Source organism: Apaloderma vittatum, unplaced genomic scaffold (assembly GCF_000703405.1).
Source record: "Apaloderma vittatum isolate BGI_N311 unplaced genomic scaffold, ASM70340v1 scaffold371, whole genome shotgun sequence".
In the NCBI taxonomy this organism is placed as follows: Eukaryota; Metazoa; Chordata; class Aves; order Trogoniformes; family Trogonidae; genus Apaloderma; species Apaloderma vittatum.
Genome location: NW_009698298.1, coordinates 44,358 through 59,541, shown reverse-complemented (window position 1 = coordinate 59,541; position 15,184 = coordinate 44,358). Strand labels below are relative to the sequence as shown.

Genomic DNA, 15,184 nt, shown 5'->3' with positions numbered 1-15,184 from the left:
GGTCCCCAGTATCAGGCAGTCACAGTAGAAAGCATGGATAGATATCCCAAACTATTATTGTTGAGGGTGGGCAAAGTACTGGTTCGAGAGATACTCCTAAATCCTATTTCCAGTTTCATTGTCTGGAGTATGGCAGCATTCAAAGATATTTTATGGTTATGCCCTGTTATGTGATTTCTGAAATGAAAGTGCATATCTGAGAGATGTTACAGGACTTGGAAGAAAGGGAATCTATACATGCTTTTGCAAAATGTATAGTAAGAGAACTACTGTTCTTATTTTAAATAGATCTCTCTGTTTTACAAATAATTCATGTGCCCTTCATGTGCTAGGAAAGCAGTTTTGAATAACAAGGTGAAAGTTGTCCCTTATGACATCTGAAGTGGTAATTAATACCTAGGAAACTATGGCTTATTGAAATAATTTTTACATGTTTTATTTTTGTCTGTATGTGCATGTCCGTATGTCTTCCACAGGCTGGAACAAGAAATACAGAAATTAGAAAGTGAGGAGTCCCAAATATCTGCCAAAGAACAAATAATTTTGGAGAAACTAAAGGAGACTGAGAAATCCTTCGACAACTTGCAAAAGGTATGTGTAAAAAACCCCCCAATACTTGGTAACAGATTGAATCTTAGCATTGTGTGAATGCAGCAGTTATGATTTGCACTTACGGGAAGATTGAGGGCAGTTGCCAAGCATGTAGCTCAAACCAGGATGAACAAGACTGGAAAAGATGTAGGGGTGTCAGATCTATTTTGATAGGGTTATTTGGATTTCTTCTTTCCACTCCAGCTTTTTTCAAAGAGGGATTTCAGAGACTTGTCTCTCTAGCTTATCTATAGGGAAACAATGTGAGCTTTCACCCCCACTGAAAGATGTCAGCAGGATCCTGAAAGGCATCTCAAACTTCCCTCCTCCCAGTGGCAACCAGAGATAGTAACATTTGCCACAAACACCACTTGTGCACATTACAACCTGCAAGAAATGGCAGTGTTCTCCTTTTAGTTAAACCATGTCCCTCTGCCTCAGCTTCGAATGGCACCTAAACCTAAGAAGCCAAATCCCCAGTTACACGTTTAAAAATTACAATGAACGATGAAAGCAAGCCTAGCATAAAAATCAAGACTTGACCCAGAATACCAAAGATTTAACCAAACATCTTATTTTTTCCCTTCACAGAGTTTCTCACACCAGGATGGTGGTAAGTACCTTTTTATTGTTGTATAGCTTTGGGTTTAATGAGAGTTGTTGCTATAGCTTTGTTGCAAAGGTTTACAGAGTGGGTGTTCTTCTCTTCATTGTATGTTTCTGATTTATTGCTAGAGCCATTGCCTTTTTCTTTGGTATTGCTGTAGTGCAAGCAACATCACTATTGGGGTGCGCCTGTATTCCTTTGACAGAACTTCATTTCTTTTTAAGTGCACACAAGGGGAAAGAACAGCATGGATGACTTGAAACAGACATCATACAACTTGTATGTTATTGACCCCTCCCACCACATGATAGCCCTGCTCTACAGACTCCTTTTCACCTCTCAGTGGTCAGTCTTCTCCATTGTATGTGCATTATGTTCTGTTCATAAACAGTTAAATACAACGAGGACTAATATACAGAGACAATTACTAAAATTAGATTACATCACTGATGGACAATATTATCTGCATGATGATTCTTACAAAAGGAAAGCCTCACATAGGTGAACAAGTTATTCCTAGTTTATTAACTTGGTGTCACACTATGTGTGAACAGTCTAAAGACTGAGCTATAAATTTAGGTGTCTTGAGTGAGCAAATAATATGATTGGTTCCCAGTAAGCTAGAGAGAACCTCGTAGTGTCTCTCTAGGACCCTTAGAACCCCGGAAGGATATCATGCTCACCCATCTGCAGATAAACCTGTGGTCCAGACACTCATTCTCAGTACGTGTCTTCGAACTGACAAAATTAAAAATACTGAGGTCAAGACTAGCTCCTCCACTGCTAACTGTGCTGCGAGTGTAGATGAGGAATACAAAGGATGATCATAACATTAAAGCACTGGGACACAATGGAAGGTTAATATGCAGTGTATGAGCTGACTTGCAGGTGTCTTTTTGAGGTGATTAATATAGCTTAATAAGAGGGTTTTCTTTTTAACTCAGAGATCTACTTCAGAAATTTTCAATTCTGTTAGCAATATACTTCAAGTTTTATGTTAAATATACTTCCAAGTTTTATGTAAAAAAAACAAAGAAAAGAAATGATTGGATGCTCCGTGGTAAGAACTTAGTCTTCTTTCCTCCTGGAGCATTTGAAATGGCCTACCACAAAGCAAATAAAGATCCAGAGTGACAAATATTTGATACCTATGCGGAGTTTCACCATGGTTGTTTATGACTCCTGCAAGACACAGTCTGCCTCTTCATGTGTTGTGATAAAATGGGAACCAAAGGAAGCCCCAGATAGCAAAGCAGTAGTTTGCTGAAAGGTATTTTCTCATAGCAATGTAGTATTTCATCGGGTTCAAGAGGAGCCTCACTGCTCTTCAGATGTTGCTTGCTTTCCGTGGACCCCTCCCTCACAGAGTGAGCCAGAAGTAAGGATATCTCATGATTTTTGAAGGGTAACAGAAAACTACAGAATTATGCCAAAGAGGAGAGAGTGCATTCAAAATAAATGTGCAAAAAGAGGCAGCAGGGGGTATAGCTAAGGTAACCAATACCTCTTCTCTCCCAGACCACTTGCTTTATGTATCTTGTCTCTTACTCTCAGCAGGTGGTCCTCGTAGGCTTGGGTTGGCCCAGGGCAAACTCTAAGCAGTACTGTACCCCACTCCTTTAGGGATGACTGAGGCTGCAATTTGTCCTGTTGGGCCTCCCACTCTGGGCACAATGTGGCCATACCTCTTCACATGGTGGAAGCTGAGCAGGTCTTCTGTTTTCTGCTCTCTCACAACAGTCTATGAGGGTAAACATGCACATAGCTAACTGCAAGCCCTTTGGTACCATAGATTTTTCCTTCACTCAATAACATGTGAGACTTGCTTTGTTGCAGTAGATCAGCCATCTATCTGGCAACCATCTGTAACACACACTGCAGAGGCAAGTGGTAGGAGTCATTGGATAACACAGGAAGTCTGGGTGAAACACAGACACAAACCAACACCAATCTGTTGGAGCGATTTCTTCAATTGCTGCCACATCCTGAAAGACTTTGAGTCCATAAGTCTCATGTTGGTTTGTTGTGTGTCCATCCCTCCCTTTATTCTACACAAACTGATGGTACAGAAGGTGATTTATCTCACCATTGTGTCCATGTGCATGTTTAGCGCTGCATGTATAGTGGTAACAGAGCTTTTTCGTGTACAGAAAGCACAACTATAGGGAGTTCAGATTCCAAAGGGGTCCAGGCAAATGCTGTGAAGGGAGTGAAGTGGTGGTGAGTACCAGTGGCCAATACAGCGACCCTGTGTGTCCTTCCCACCCTTCCCAGAAAACAGATGTGTTTGGCAATGAGCATTTCTTGAGCTTGAAGTCATCCAGGCAAAATAAACACAAATCCCACTTTTCCCAGAGTACGAAAGTGCTTTGCCTTCATAGGTCACTGCGCAAGAGAAAGCAGAGAAGAAATGCTGAGACTGGTGTCTGTGGGCCTGCACCTGCAGTCATGCTTCTGCCAGATCTTGGCGGCTTGTCACTGCCAAGCTTTCCATTAAACAAGGCCTGAGATGATGCTGGGAATGACATCATTTGTTGCTGCTCAGGTCTGCAGTCAAAACCAGACATGCTGTAGTGCTATGCTGCACGCACATCATGAACAAATGGAAAGGAGAGAGCTTTTACTCTGTGTGTGCGTATGTCTATGGCTTAATGTACTTATGAAATAAAAGCCACAGTAAGATCTGATGCAGCTTTCTTGACAATGCTGTATTTGCCTCAGGGGTAAAATTGTCCTCTGCAATCTTTGACCATCTGTATGCAAACTACTTGCTGCTACTTTAGGCAAGATACAGAAGCCGCAACTGCAGTAACTCTAGAGTTTACACAAACCTCTGTTTGAATCTAGTTTGTAGTAGTATGTATTTGACAAAAACGTGGCTCTAGAAACCTGGCCTGGATTTTTAGTTCCCAGCTCATTGCTTAGAGACTCTTCTGGTTTTCTCTCCTCTGATCTTGATCAGCTATGCAGCCCAACTGCAAAACAGACAAGCATGACCTCAGAGGAGTCAAGTACAGGTCTATGTAGAGTGCTTTCCATGTTCCCTGTAACAACTCCTCAGTGATTGTTTTTCACTTGCTGGGTTTTAAGTATCTTTTTAATTTGATCTGCATCTACTGCTGCCACAATTACAGCACCTCTCTGGCCACCTGAATAAAAAACATTGATCACTACCCTCTGAGTGCAGCCTGTTAGCCAGTGAGAAAGTGTCAAAAGCTTTGCTGAAGTCCAAGTAAACAACATCCGCTGCTCTCCCTGTGTCTTCAGAAGATGTTAGTTTGTTGTAGCTTAGTCTGTCATGATTTGTCCTTGGGAAACCCATAATGGCTTTTCACAATTTCCTGCTTCATCTGGTTTTTAGGACTCATTCCATCACTTTCCCAGGGCATGGTGTAGGACCAGTGGGCCTTTAGTTTCCTGGGTCATCTTTTGGTCCCTTCCTGTAGATGGTTCTGATGTTTTTCCTCTTCCAATCATCCTCTGATCTCCATGTCTTTCAAATATTATAGATAGTCTCCTTGCAAAAATGTCAGCCACTTCTCTTCACACCCTAGGGTGGTGTCCAGTCAGACCCATTGATTTATGTGGGTTGTGTCCTTGCAAGAGGCCTCAGACCAGCACTTCCTCCACTACTAGTGGGTCAGTACATGAGTTGTCATAGCTACTTGATCATGTGTTGTGGGGTCGAGCTGCATGCATAATCATAGAATGTTAGGGGCTGGAAGTGACCTCAAAAGATAATGTAGTCCAACCCCCCTGCCAGAGCAGGATCACCTACAGTAGGTCACACAGGAACGCGTCCAGGCAGATTTTAAATGTCTCCAGGGAAGGAAACTCCACAACCTCTCTGGGCAGCCTGTGCCAGTGCTCTGTCACCCTCACAATGAACAAGTTTTCCCTTATGTCTACGTAGAACCTCCTATGCTCCAGCTTGCAACCGTTGCCCCTTGTCCTATCACTGGACATCTCTGAAAATAAGGACAGAGGCAAAGAAGGTATTGAGAACATCTGCCTTGAAAGCAGTATTAATGACTCATTTCCCTACCCTGTTTAGTAATGGGCCTATGTCTTCACTGGACTTCTCCTTACTGATCACAAATCTGAAGAACCTTTTCTTGTTGTACTTGACATCTTTGACTAATCCACTTCTAGCTGAGCCTTTCTCACTACATCTCTGCATGCCCTAGCAAGGTTCCTCAATGGCTATTTGGCAGTCTTTCCATAGTCAATATGCTTCTTTTTTACTTTTAATTACACCTAAAAGCTCATTGTTAAGCCAGGGTGGTCTTTTGTTCAGCATCCTCCCTTTCCCTTTGTAGAGGATGGATTGTTCTTGTGTTTTCAGCAGACACTCATTCATAAGTCCCAGCTCTCAAATGCTCCTTTGCCCTCATGAATGCTTCTCATGGAATTGCTCACAGCCAGGCTCTGAGCATATTGAATTTGGCTTTTCTAAAATTCAGGGACATTGTCCTACTATTGGTCTTCAGTGTGCTCAACAGAATATCCATAGAAACTCCACAACGTTATGGTCACTGTATCCAAGGCTTACACTGGTAGCTACATTGTCAAGTAAGTCTTCTTGGTTTGCAAGCAATAAACTTAGCAGTGTGCTGCTCCTAGTCAGCATGTCCAGCATTTATAGCAGGGAACAGTCATCAGTGCATTCCAGGAAACTGTTGGATGGCTTATGCACCAATTTATTTTTTTTCCCAACAAATGTCTGGGTGATTGAAGCCACCCATAAAAACCAGACTCTCTTGGTCTGAGACATTCTTGAGCAGCCAAAGTAAGGTTTTGTTGACTTCATCTTCTTGACTGGGAGGTCAGTAACATACCTAACATAAGATCCCCCTTGGTGATGATCCCTCTAATCTTCATCCGAAGGCATTCATTCAATAGAATTTTCATGGTCTGCAGAGCTCTCCTCGATTCACACGAAATTCTCTTTCACTTAAAGTGAAACTCCTTTTTCTCCACTCTTATCTTTCTGAAAGTGTTTGTAGTCATCCATTGTGGTCTTCCTATTATGTGAGTTTTCCCACCAAGTTTCTGTGGTTCCTATGATATCACTCAGAATGGACACAGAGCTCCTGTTGTTTGTTGCCCAGATTACATATATTGGTATGCATGCACTTGAGGTGGCTGAACTTAGGGTTCTTCTGTTTGGAAGGGGTTGGGTTATTGTTCTGGCAGGTATGCTCATCCATCCTGTTGCTTATGGATATACAGGTATCAAGTGTGGAACTTACCCCCAAGATCATTAGTTTAAAGCAGGATTCAATAAGTCAGAGCCAGGCTATTCAGCTTGTAACAAAGCTTCCCATTTAAACCTCCATTTGTGGTCTTACAAATGTGGTGCTCCCTTAATGTAGCCTCATGGAGCCCTAGAGGGCCTTGCCTTGGGAGCCAGTATTTACAGAAGACCTACCACTAATTTTAGTGGTAGTCAGACTTTCTGAAGATAATTCAGCCCTTGGAAAATGAGCTTGTCTGACATTTGGCCACAAGCCTGTGCGTGGGAGCTATTTTGAGCAGTTCTGAAGGTTTAGTTTTGTGTAAGCACCCTTGAAGGATTATCTTGCCCCATATGTTTTCCAAAGCACTTATCTATCTGGTAATATGGAAGAGTGCCATAGTCCTAAAACACAGTTTGTTTTAAGTAGTACAAAAAGCCACAGGACATACTTTATGACATCCTTAGTTATTAATAACTCATCACAAGTTAAAATGAAGATATTGAGTGTAGTTAGTTCAAATGCTTTAATTTATGTTCTGTCTTACTTCTCATGTGAACAAAATGCTAATTTGCATCTCATCTGCTCCTTGTAATATTGATCTCTTATATCCTTTTTAAAGGTGCTAAGTGAAGCAAACCTTGTTGCCAGTGAGATAAAGGGAAGTGAGCATGTTCATTTTGTCTGTGGTGGGGATGAGACAGGAACTGGCAGAATCAACCAAGCCCCAACTTCTTCTAATCAAATACCTCATTTCTGAAACGTGGCACCACCACTTGCTTCAGAAGAAAGTACACAAGAATCCTACACCCATCAATCCTCCACAGTGTTCCCTCCTTAGGACAATAATGAAAGATTGTCAGGAGCCCTGAAGCTATTTTCTTTTAAGTATTTTGTTCTAAGCAACACCCAGAGAAGTTTCTAAAATAAGTATTAGCAACACTTACCACTTACCTAGGTATTATCTCAGGAGACTTTTAAAAAAAAATCCAGCTTACTATGATCCGTAGATACGTACAGTGTCAACAAAGTTTCAATAATGGCCTGCTCATTTGCTAGTCATATTACCCAGAATATCAACATGAAGCGTTATACCAATTTCTCTTTAGAGTCAAGAAACCCTGCAAAAGAAAGGAGCTGTTGCTGGCCATTGCTCAGCCAGCTGTGTCCTGAACAATCATTTCTTCTACAGTCTACTGCTAAAAATAAACCAAAAATCTTTGAGGAAACAGTATGCACTGAAAATATAAAAGCCCATTTACCAAGGCTGCCATTTGTCCACTGAAGTATGAAATAAAATAATATTTTCCTGGCTGATGTTTGTGGGGTTTTTTTCAAGTTCACCTATTACAAATGGAACTTATATACTAACTTCCTGACTTTCTGGAATGAATTTGCACTGTCCTCCTGTGCCATCCTCCTCTGATGCAGGAAGAGGAAAAAGAATCTCCTTACCTGACTCACCTACAGTGCTCCATGGAGGGATGGAGTGTCCTCCTGGGGACTGTGATTGCTATCTTCCTGTACCCAGCAGCACTGGTGGCCACTGCAGGCTGTTAAGCATAAAGCTTTTCAGTAATACCAGTTTTCCTGCCTATGGAGCACATCATGTCTTGGATGTCACTGGCTGTAGAGTTTTTTTCTGAGATGGGTGTTAGCCCATAGGGAGCGCGATAAAAATGTCTCCCTTCACCAGATCCAGTCAAGCAGCCTACAATGGGATGTTTTGTATTCTCTCTCCTTTCACCAGTGCACTTCTGTGGCCGGCACTGGTCTTCCTATCTCATCTGCTTATAGCAAGAGGCACCAAGGAAGGCAGATTCTGCCTCCTACCCTTGTGCATGGACCAGGCTGTACTGAGAGCTTGAATGCTTGAATTGCACATTGCACCAGCAAAGTACCCTTGAAGGAGTAAGAATGTTCTGTTGCACATCAGATAGAATCATATGCCTGAACAGAAATATTAACTGTTTCCATACAAAACTGAAAACATTTCCCGTTAATAGGAAGGAATGCAATTTGTTAAGATTTTTTTTTATTTATTTTGGTTTGGTGCCTGAACTGTAAGTCAATTATTTGCACATCTCTTCCCTGAGCTCTTGCTTTTAGCTCAGCCACTGAATCCTAGCAGAACAGTATACGCTATCTGATTATATTTAACACAGCAGCAAAACATCTGATAAGTGTTTGTAAATTCTTTAGTGTCTATTCTAAAGAACATTTTTAGGCTTACGTTGAACAGCCGTAAGCTGAAATGTAACACAAGCCAGACCTTTAGGACAGCTCTCTACTAGTTCACCTTGTTAGTGAATCATGGCACTGCAGAACTGGAAGGCACTACTGAAGGTCACAACAGCCACCCTATCAGTCTCTATACATGATTTCATTATTAGCTAAATTTCAGCTTTAAGAACAAAAGCCAAATGCTGGTTCAATAATATCAGAAACAACCAGTGCAAAAGAGCTGGCCTTTCATCCCGTTCAGTCAACACTAGCATTTGTAGGCTTTTATATCTCTATTTGAAATGTCATGTATTCTGGGTGTCACGTTAGGTTTGCTCCTTACCTTCCCCCTCTCTCCCCGCCATTTTAAAGGTCATGGACTTGATAAATCCAGAAGCTCCTGACAAATAATTTTATGTGTTCAACTGACATAAGGTTTGAGTCATCTGGACCCATTCCCTCCTGCCTCAGCTAGTCTATTGAACACCAATCACACGACAGTGACTTTGCACTTTGTTTGCTTTGATCCAATTATCTAGTACAAAGCTCCAGTGACTATTGTCAGGGCTGACAACACTCTGCTGTCTAAGCAATGAAGCCACTGGGGCTCATAGCATGAAACTAACTGTTTCCTGTTCTCTGACACCAGATGCAGTAAATTACATTTACTCCCAGATCCCTGAACTCACAACCCTCTATTCACGAACAGCAGAGCCAGTTCCTGGGTGGGACGGAGCAAGCAGAGTAGCTGGTAAGTCTCAAGGAACAAAGTATTATAATACCAGTCCAGTAGCCATGAACTTTTTTTGTTATATTACCTTAAGGGGTCTGGCATCCTGATATCATTTAAATGAGACCTGATATCATTTAAATGGCAGGAAATGCCACTTGATTTGTATTTTGTAAATAAATCAAGGCTTTTTGAGCAGCCATGAGTAGTCTCAAAACAATGTAGTTGAGCTACATACAAGTCACATAGGAAACACACCTTTTTTTTTTTTAACATGGAAACACTTGGTTCTTTCCATCTCTGCTGATACAAATACATGATATCTAGGCCAAGGTTTTGTCTCCTCCGTATCCATACAACTCCCATTAAACTGAATGAGGCAGACAGGCACTCACAAGACCCTATACATGCTTCAAATGTTTATGTCATTTTATACTTATTTGTGTGCCATTCTTTCTTCTTGGGGAAGAGGTGGGAGAGTTATGTCATGTTTTGTGCTTGGAGTCACACAGAGAATTTTTTAATACTTATTTTTCAGATTGACTATGTGTCTTAAGTGTAATAACGTGATTGTTAAAAGCTTTATGTTTTTCTTATTTTCAAGATCCTTCTTTTCTAAACAATGTATTCCCTCTCTCAAGACCAAATTGCTGGTGGCTACTTAATAGATGTCTCAAAGAATGGGAATGAAAGGTGGCTTACTTGAATAATGGGTTAACAAGCATAGTAAAGCTGTACCTGCAGGAAAGACACTGTACACAGCTATAGGATATGTCATTTTGTTCAGAAGTCCTGTTGCAAGCCACTCCAAAAACTTCCCTTCCACCAGTGCTTACCCTGATGTGTCTTTAAAACAAGCTTTTCCCTGTGTGTTTTGTGCCATTTTGTCAACACCAAGAAAAAATAATTCTTTCATTATTTGGATGATGTAGAAGTCTTGTTCGTGTAGTTCTTAATAAGAGTGTCATGTATGTGCAGTAGGTTAAAGAAAAGTCACCAGCATACATGCTCAAAGACAGATTGTAAGCATCCACATGAAAACAGGCTCAAAATTTATTATTCTTTAAAAGAACAGCCTCTGAATCCACATAACAGGCAGATGTCAGATCCTGTCGTCTGTGTGTTGTGATCGTGTTGTTGTGAAACGCTAGATCATGATACACTGTAATTAAAGCATTTGCAGAAAATCTGAACTTGTGAATACTGGCTGTCATCTTCAAGTACTGCTTTGAGTTTTGACTCTACTGTCAGATAGTTTTGTATTGTATTAATAGAGCACTTTGCAGTAAACAAGCTCTGGTTAAATAAAGACATTTTAGAAATCAACATTAGTTCATTTTTCAGCTATTTTGACAAACTGGGCTGTGAGGTTTTCCTGCAGAGAAGGAATACTATGTATGTGGGCAGATAAGCCGGGTTCCATTATTCACTTCTCCCATGGCAATGAATTTCACTAGTGAATAGCTTTCTAGGAAACTTGTGTATGTTTATGCATAAGTAGCTTTAATGTGATCCCTGGGGCAGGTCATAAACTGCATGTTATGCCAATATCTGGAAAAAAATCTGCTGCTGAAATCATGGTAGAAGAAATGAAAAGAAAATGTTGACAGTGGCCGATGCTTAAGCAGATTTGTCAAACATAAAATACACAAGGACCACACCTGTAACTTTCTACATCAGATCAGCCAGTAGGACAGAGTCTTCAAAGCAGTGCTAGAACTTGTTCCCCAAAGTCTTCATAGTAAGTAAGATGTTGTACCTTACTCCATACCATAGATAAAAAGATGTATCTTGCAACTGTTCTTAAATATGGCCAGATCCAGATGATTTAACTATCAGATTTTTCCTATCTGGTTCTGCATTCAGGCCTTTTTCTAATGCACACTATTCGGTGAATGTTTTTCATCAAAACTGGGAAAGTGTGGCAGATTGCACCTTCTTCTGCACTGAACATATCTGCAACAACATGGCACTCAGCTATTTCACAGAGAAATCAGCAGCCTTTACTGAAAATTAATGCCTTAGATAATATTTTTATTTTTCAAATAAAAAGAGAAGCAAAGGAGCCCCAGGGGAGCTCAGGATGCTGCTTCTCACCAAGAAGGCAGCAGGTGGCTTGCTGGTGGGCCAATGTTGCCCTCTTTTCAGGGTTGTGGTACTGAGGACAAATCAGGAACTTCTGCTCGTAAGAGAAGGTGTCTCTCCCTCATAATTTAGCTTTGCTTCAGTTCTGCTGGCTGCCACTCAAAAAATTTCCACCGTGTCAGTTTTAGCATCTTCTCCATAGGCTACCCACCTCTGGTTTTACCTCTGTGATGTTGGAAGTTATTGAACAATATCTCAGCAGCCCTGGCAAGGTCAAGGGACCTTCAGAGCCCACCCACCCAGGCAATAAACAACATTATTCTTCCCTTCCTCTTCTTCCTCCCTCCCCACCCAAGAAACTGCACCTAGGAGGGAGCAAATTCCAGTGTTAGTGGTAGCACTAAGTTGGATTAAAGGCTTCAGGGCAGAAGTACTTGCATGAGACTCAAAGGACACTTGCCCACTGGCACCTGGGCTGGGACAGTTCTGAGCAAGTGATCCATGCCAGCTGCTCTCTGAGCTGCACCATGGTGCAGTCTGCCACAGCTCTTCAGAGCAACCTGCTTCAGGGATTAATTGCTACCGGCCTTGGGGTGACAGTGGTTTTCCTTATTTCCAGCCTAATTCTCCCATATCAGTCCATGCTGGCTGCCCCTCAGTCTCCTGCTGCACTCCTTGGAGCAGAGCTCGGCTGTTGTCTCTGCAGCCTCCTCAGTGCTGCTAACAGCATGCCCAGGCGTGAAGATGCCATCATGGGAAGGGAGATCAAAAAATGATACCCTCATTTTGCTGTGAAAAAGGTCATCCTGGGCTCAGAGTCATGACAGCTATGGACACAGCTAGTCCATACATTCCCAAAGCAGTGGTACAACACTGTCCTTATGGATATTTCCCTGGCTTGCAATGGATAGGGTGAGATCCCTGCTTCTGCAGCCCACTTCAGCCTTCTTCAATGCTGTACTTATGGAGGTAGCAATGCTCCTTTGCCCACTGGCACCTCTGTCCTCTGACTCCATGCAGGTGTTTGTGTGACATTGCACGTTACCTAATGAACCCTGCCAGGGCTAATGAAGGCCTGAGCAGACATAAACAGCAAGTAGATGGCCAGACCCACCCATTTAGCTGGACTGCCTACCGGAATGCACTCCCAGGGGCCAGAAGACAGCACCTTGCAGGAGCCAGCATGCACCCACCCAGCAATGCATGAATTTTCTGTCTAGAGCTATAGGGAGAGGTTATGATGCACATCATGATAAACTTCCTACTGCTGATAAAATACTTTCATTTAAGAATACAGAAGAAAATAATCTACTGTGTGAGAATAATAAGACTGATGGGATATATTAAAGCAAACATAGTTTTTTATATTCATGATTTTTTAAATACAAGCATACCAAGCTACATTGGGTCTTGGAGCAGGGATATTCTGTATGCACTTGGAAGTAAATCAGAAAAAAAAAATTAATACGTCAGTTTGTGGTGTCCCTAGTTAAGACAAATCACAATTATGCCATTGAGATTCATTGATGGAAATGATCACCATGAGTTTCACAAACACTTGTCACTGCCCGTGGTAATTTGTAATTAAGTGTCTGTGGATGTCTGTCCTGGAGCCAAACTGTCTTCATCTGCATACAACGAAGGCTTAAATAGATGACCACTTCTGGAAAGTCTGTGAGAACTTTACACATTTTTCTTTGTAAAGCTGTCCAGTGAGATGCCATCATATCTCAGAATGGTTGTTGAGTGGTGTAGACTGGCTGTCTATTCCTACTTTGTGGTCTTTACAGTTTCCATCTTGTTACTGCATCTTTCTTATCTGCTAGAAAAGCTTCTTTGCTATTCCACAACAGCATTCCTCACACTCATTTTTTTACCTATTACTTCATGACGCTTTGAAAATCAGCTCATTATTACTGTTTTCTTCAACTCTGACAGTGGTGCTTAAGGCCTGATTCAGATAAACAAGGGAGCACTTCTTGGCTGTTTTGCACATTCTGTTAACCTGCAAGTACTGTCAGTGACTTGGTATGGAAGCTGAGATACCTGCTACACATCTGCAGGAGAAATTATCCCATTCCTCTGTGATTTTGTTTTCCCACATGTAGAACAAGGGTAAACAATGTTTCTTCACGTCTCTAAAAGGTTTTGAATGCTACGGATGGAAGAGTTAAGGAAAAACAAGCATTGACAGTAAAACAGTCTGGGTGTTACTCGCAGCAAACAAAACTTGTTACCAGCTAACTGGCAGTTTGATGTCATAGAAAGAAAAGAGAGTAGTTCCTGGAGATGACTTTCTCTCCAGATTTCGAGGCAAGTTCAGAAGGGAAAGGTTGAGGGCAACCTGCATGCTGTCACCTCCCTTTGTCTAAATTACACCTAACCCAAGTGCTCTTGGCGCTCCTAATTGATCACAGGCAGCTCCATGTGGTGTGAGCTGGAAGACTAGGTCCTGCTTGCCGCAGGTATGCCTAGCCTCCGGTGGCATAAAATGCTGTAGTGTAATAACTATCTCTGTCCACAATGTTGTGTCCTACCTCTAACGTAGACGCTTGGTCCTTTAGAAGCAGGAGGTAGGAAGAGGGGCACCATAGTTTTCTTTGTCTGTTTGGCAATTAACCATTCACTGGCTTTTTTTGTTGTAACATGCACTTCCTCTCTTGTTTTCATTCAAGCTTTGTGCACCATGGAAATTAATGTGGAGAAAGACAAACAGACAGGAGAGACCAAGATTGTCTCTGCTTCACCTGTTGGCCCAGATGAGGCCCATCAAAGAGGATTCAAAGTCTATGATGATGGTACCAAGGTAGTCTATGAGGTTCACTCTGGTGGCACAGTGGTAGAAAATGGAGTACATAAATTAAGCTCAAAGGACGTAGATGAACTTATGCAAAAAGCTGGACAATCAAGTGTAAAAGGAGGGTGTGAAACAATGACTGTGTCAGACAGAAATGCGGTAGCCGATGGAAACCTTAGCCATATGAAGGAGCAAATGCTCTTCAAGGAGGCAAAGCTGGAAATGGTACACAAACCCAGCAAAGGGCATGCTGTGAACCCTCAGCCCCAAGACAAACCTTGCGGTGGTGAAGCCCCGGAGGCCAGCGCAGATCAGCCAGTGACAATGATATTTATGGGCTACCAGAACATCGATGACGAAGAGGAGACAAAGAAAGTGCTGGGCTATGATGAAACTATCAAGGCAGAGCTGGTCTTGATCGATGAAGATGATGAGAAGTCATTGCGGGAGAAGACAGTGACAGACGTCTCCACCATGGACGGGAACGCCGCTGAGCTGGTCTCTGGCAGGCCGCTGTCAGACACGACAGAGCCCTCCTCTCCTGAGGGGAAGGAAGAGAGCCTGCCCTTGGAAGCTGCCCCAGGTACACAAAAGAAAAAGCGCTGTCAATGCTGTATTGTCATGTGAACGCCTCCTCCTTCCCCGCTCCGGGCAGCTCCTGCTCCATCACTTACCTAGACCTCACTGTACTTCTAACTGCAATACTGTGAACTGGAAGTGAATGCCTCCATTGCCTTGCAGTTGGGTTACTTTGCTTTCTAGTTCTTCAGGAAGAGGGACATATGGTTATTTTCCCATCAGACATACTGTTTGGGACTTGGGGAGGGCTTGGAGGGGATGTGTACTGCTTTTTCATTGGATTTTCTTTTTCTTAGTATTACAGAGTGAGAGATAAATGGGAAATGGAACAAATG

General features: G+C 42.2%; 1 protein-coding gene across 1 annotated transcript; it reads left to right on the top strand.

Moving 5' to 3' along the window:
• Positions 1-456: 456 nt before the first annotated feature.
• On the top strand, positions 457-14,897 carry PALM2 (paralemmin 2; the record flags this gene model as incomplete). The annotated part of the gene is made up of 4 exons (XM_009877945.1): positions 457-591; positions 1,183-1,204; positions 9,308-9,409; positions 14,149-14,897. Coding segments are annotated over 4 exons (1,008 nt in total), but the record flags the coding sequence as incomplete, so codon positions are not given.
• Positions 14,898-15,184: the final 287 nt, after the last annotated feature.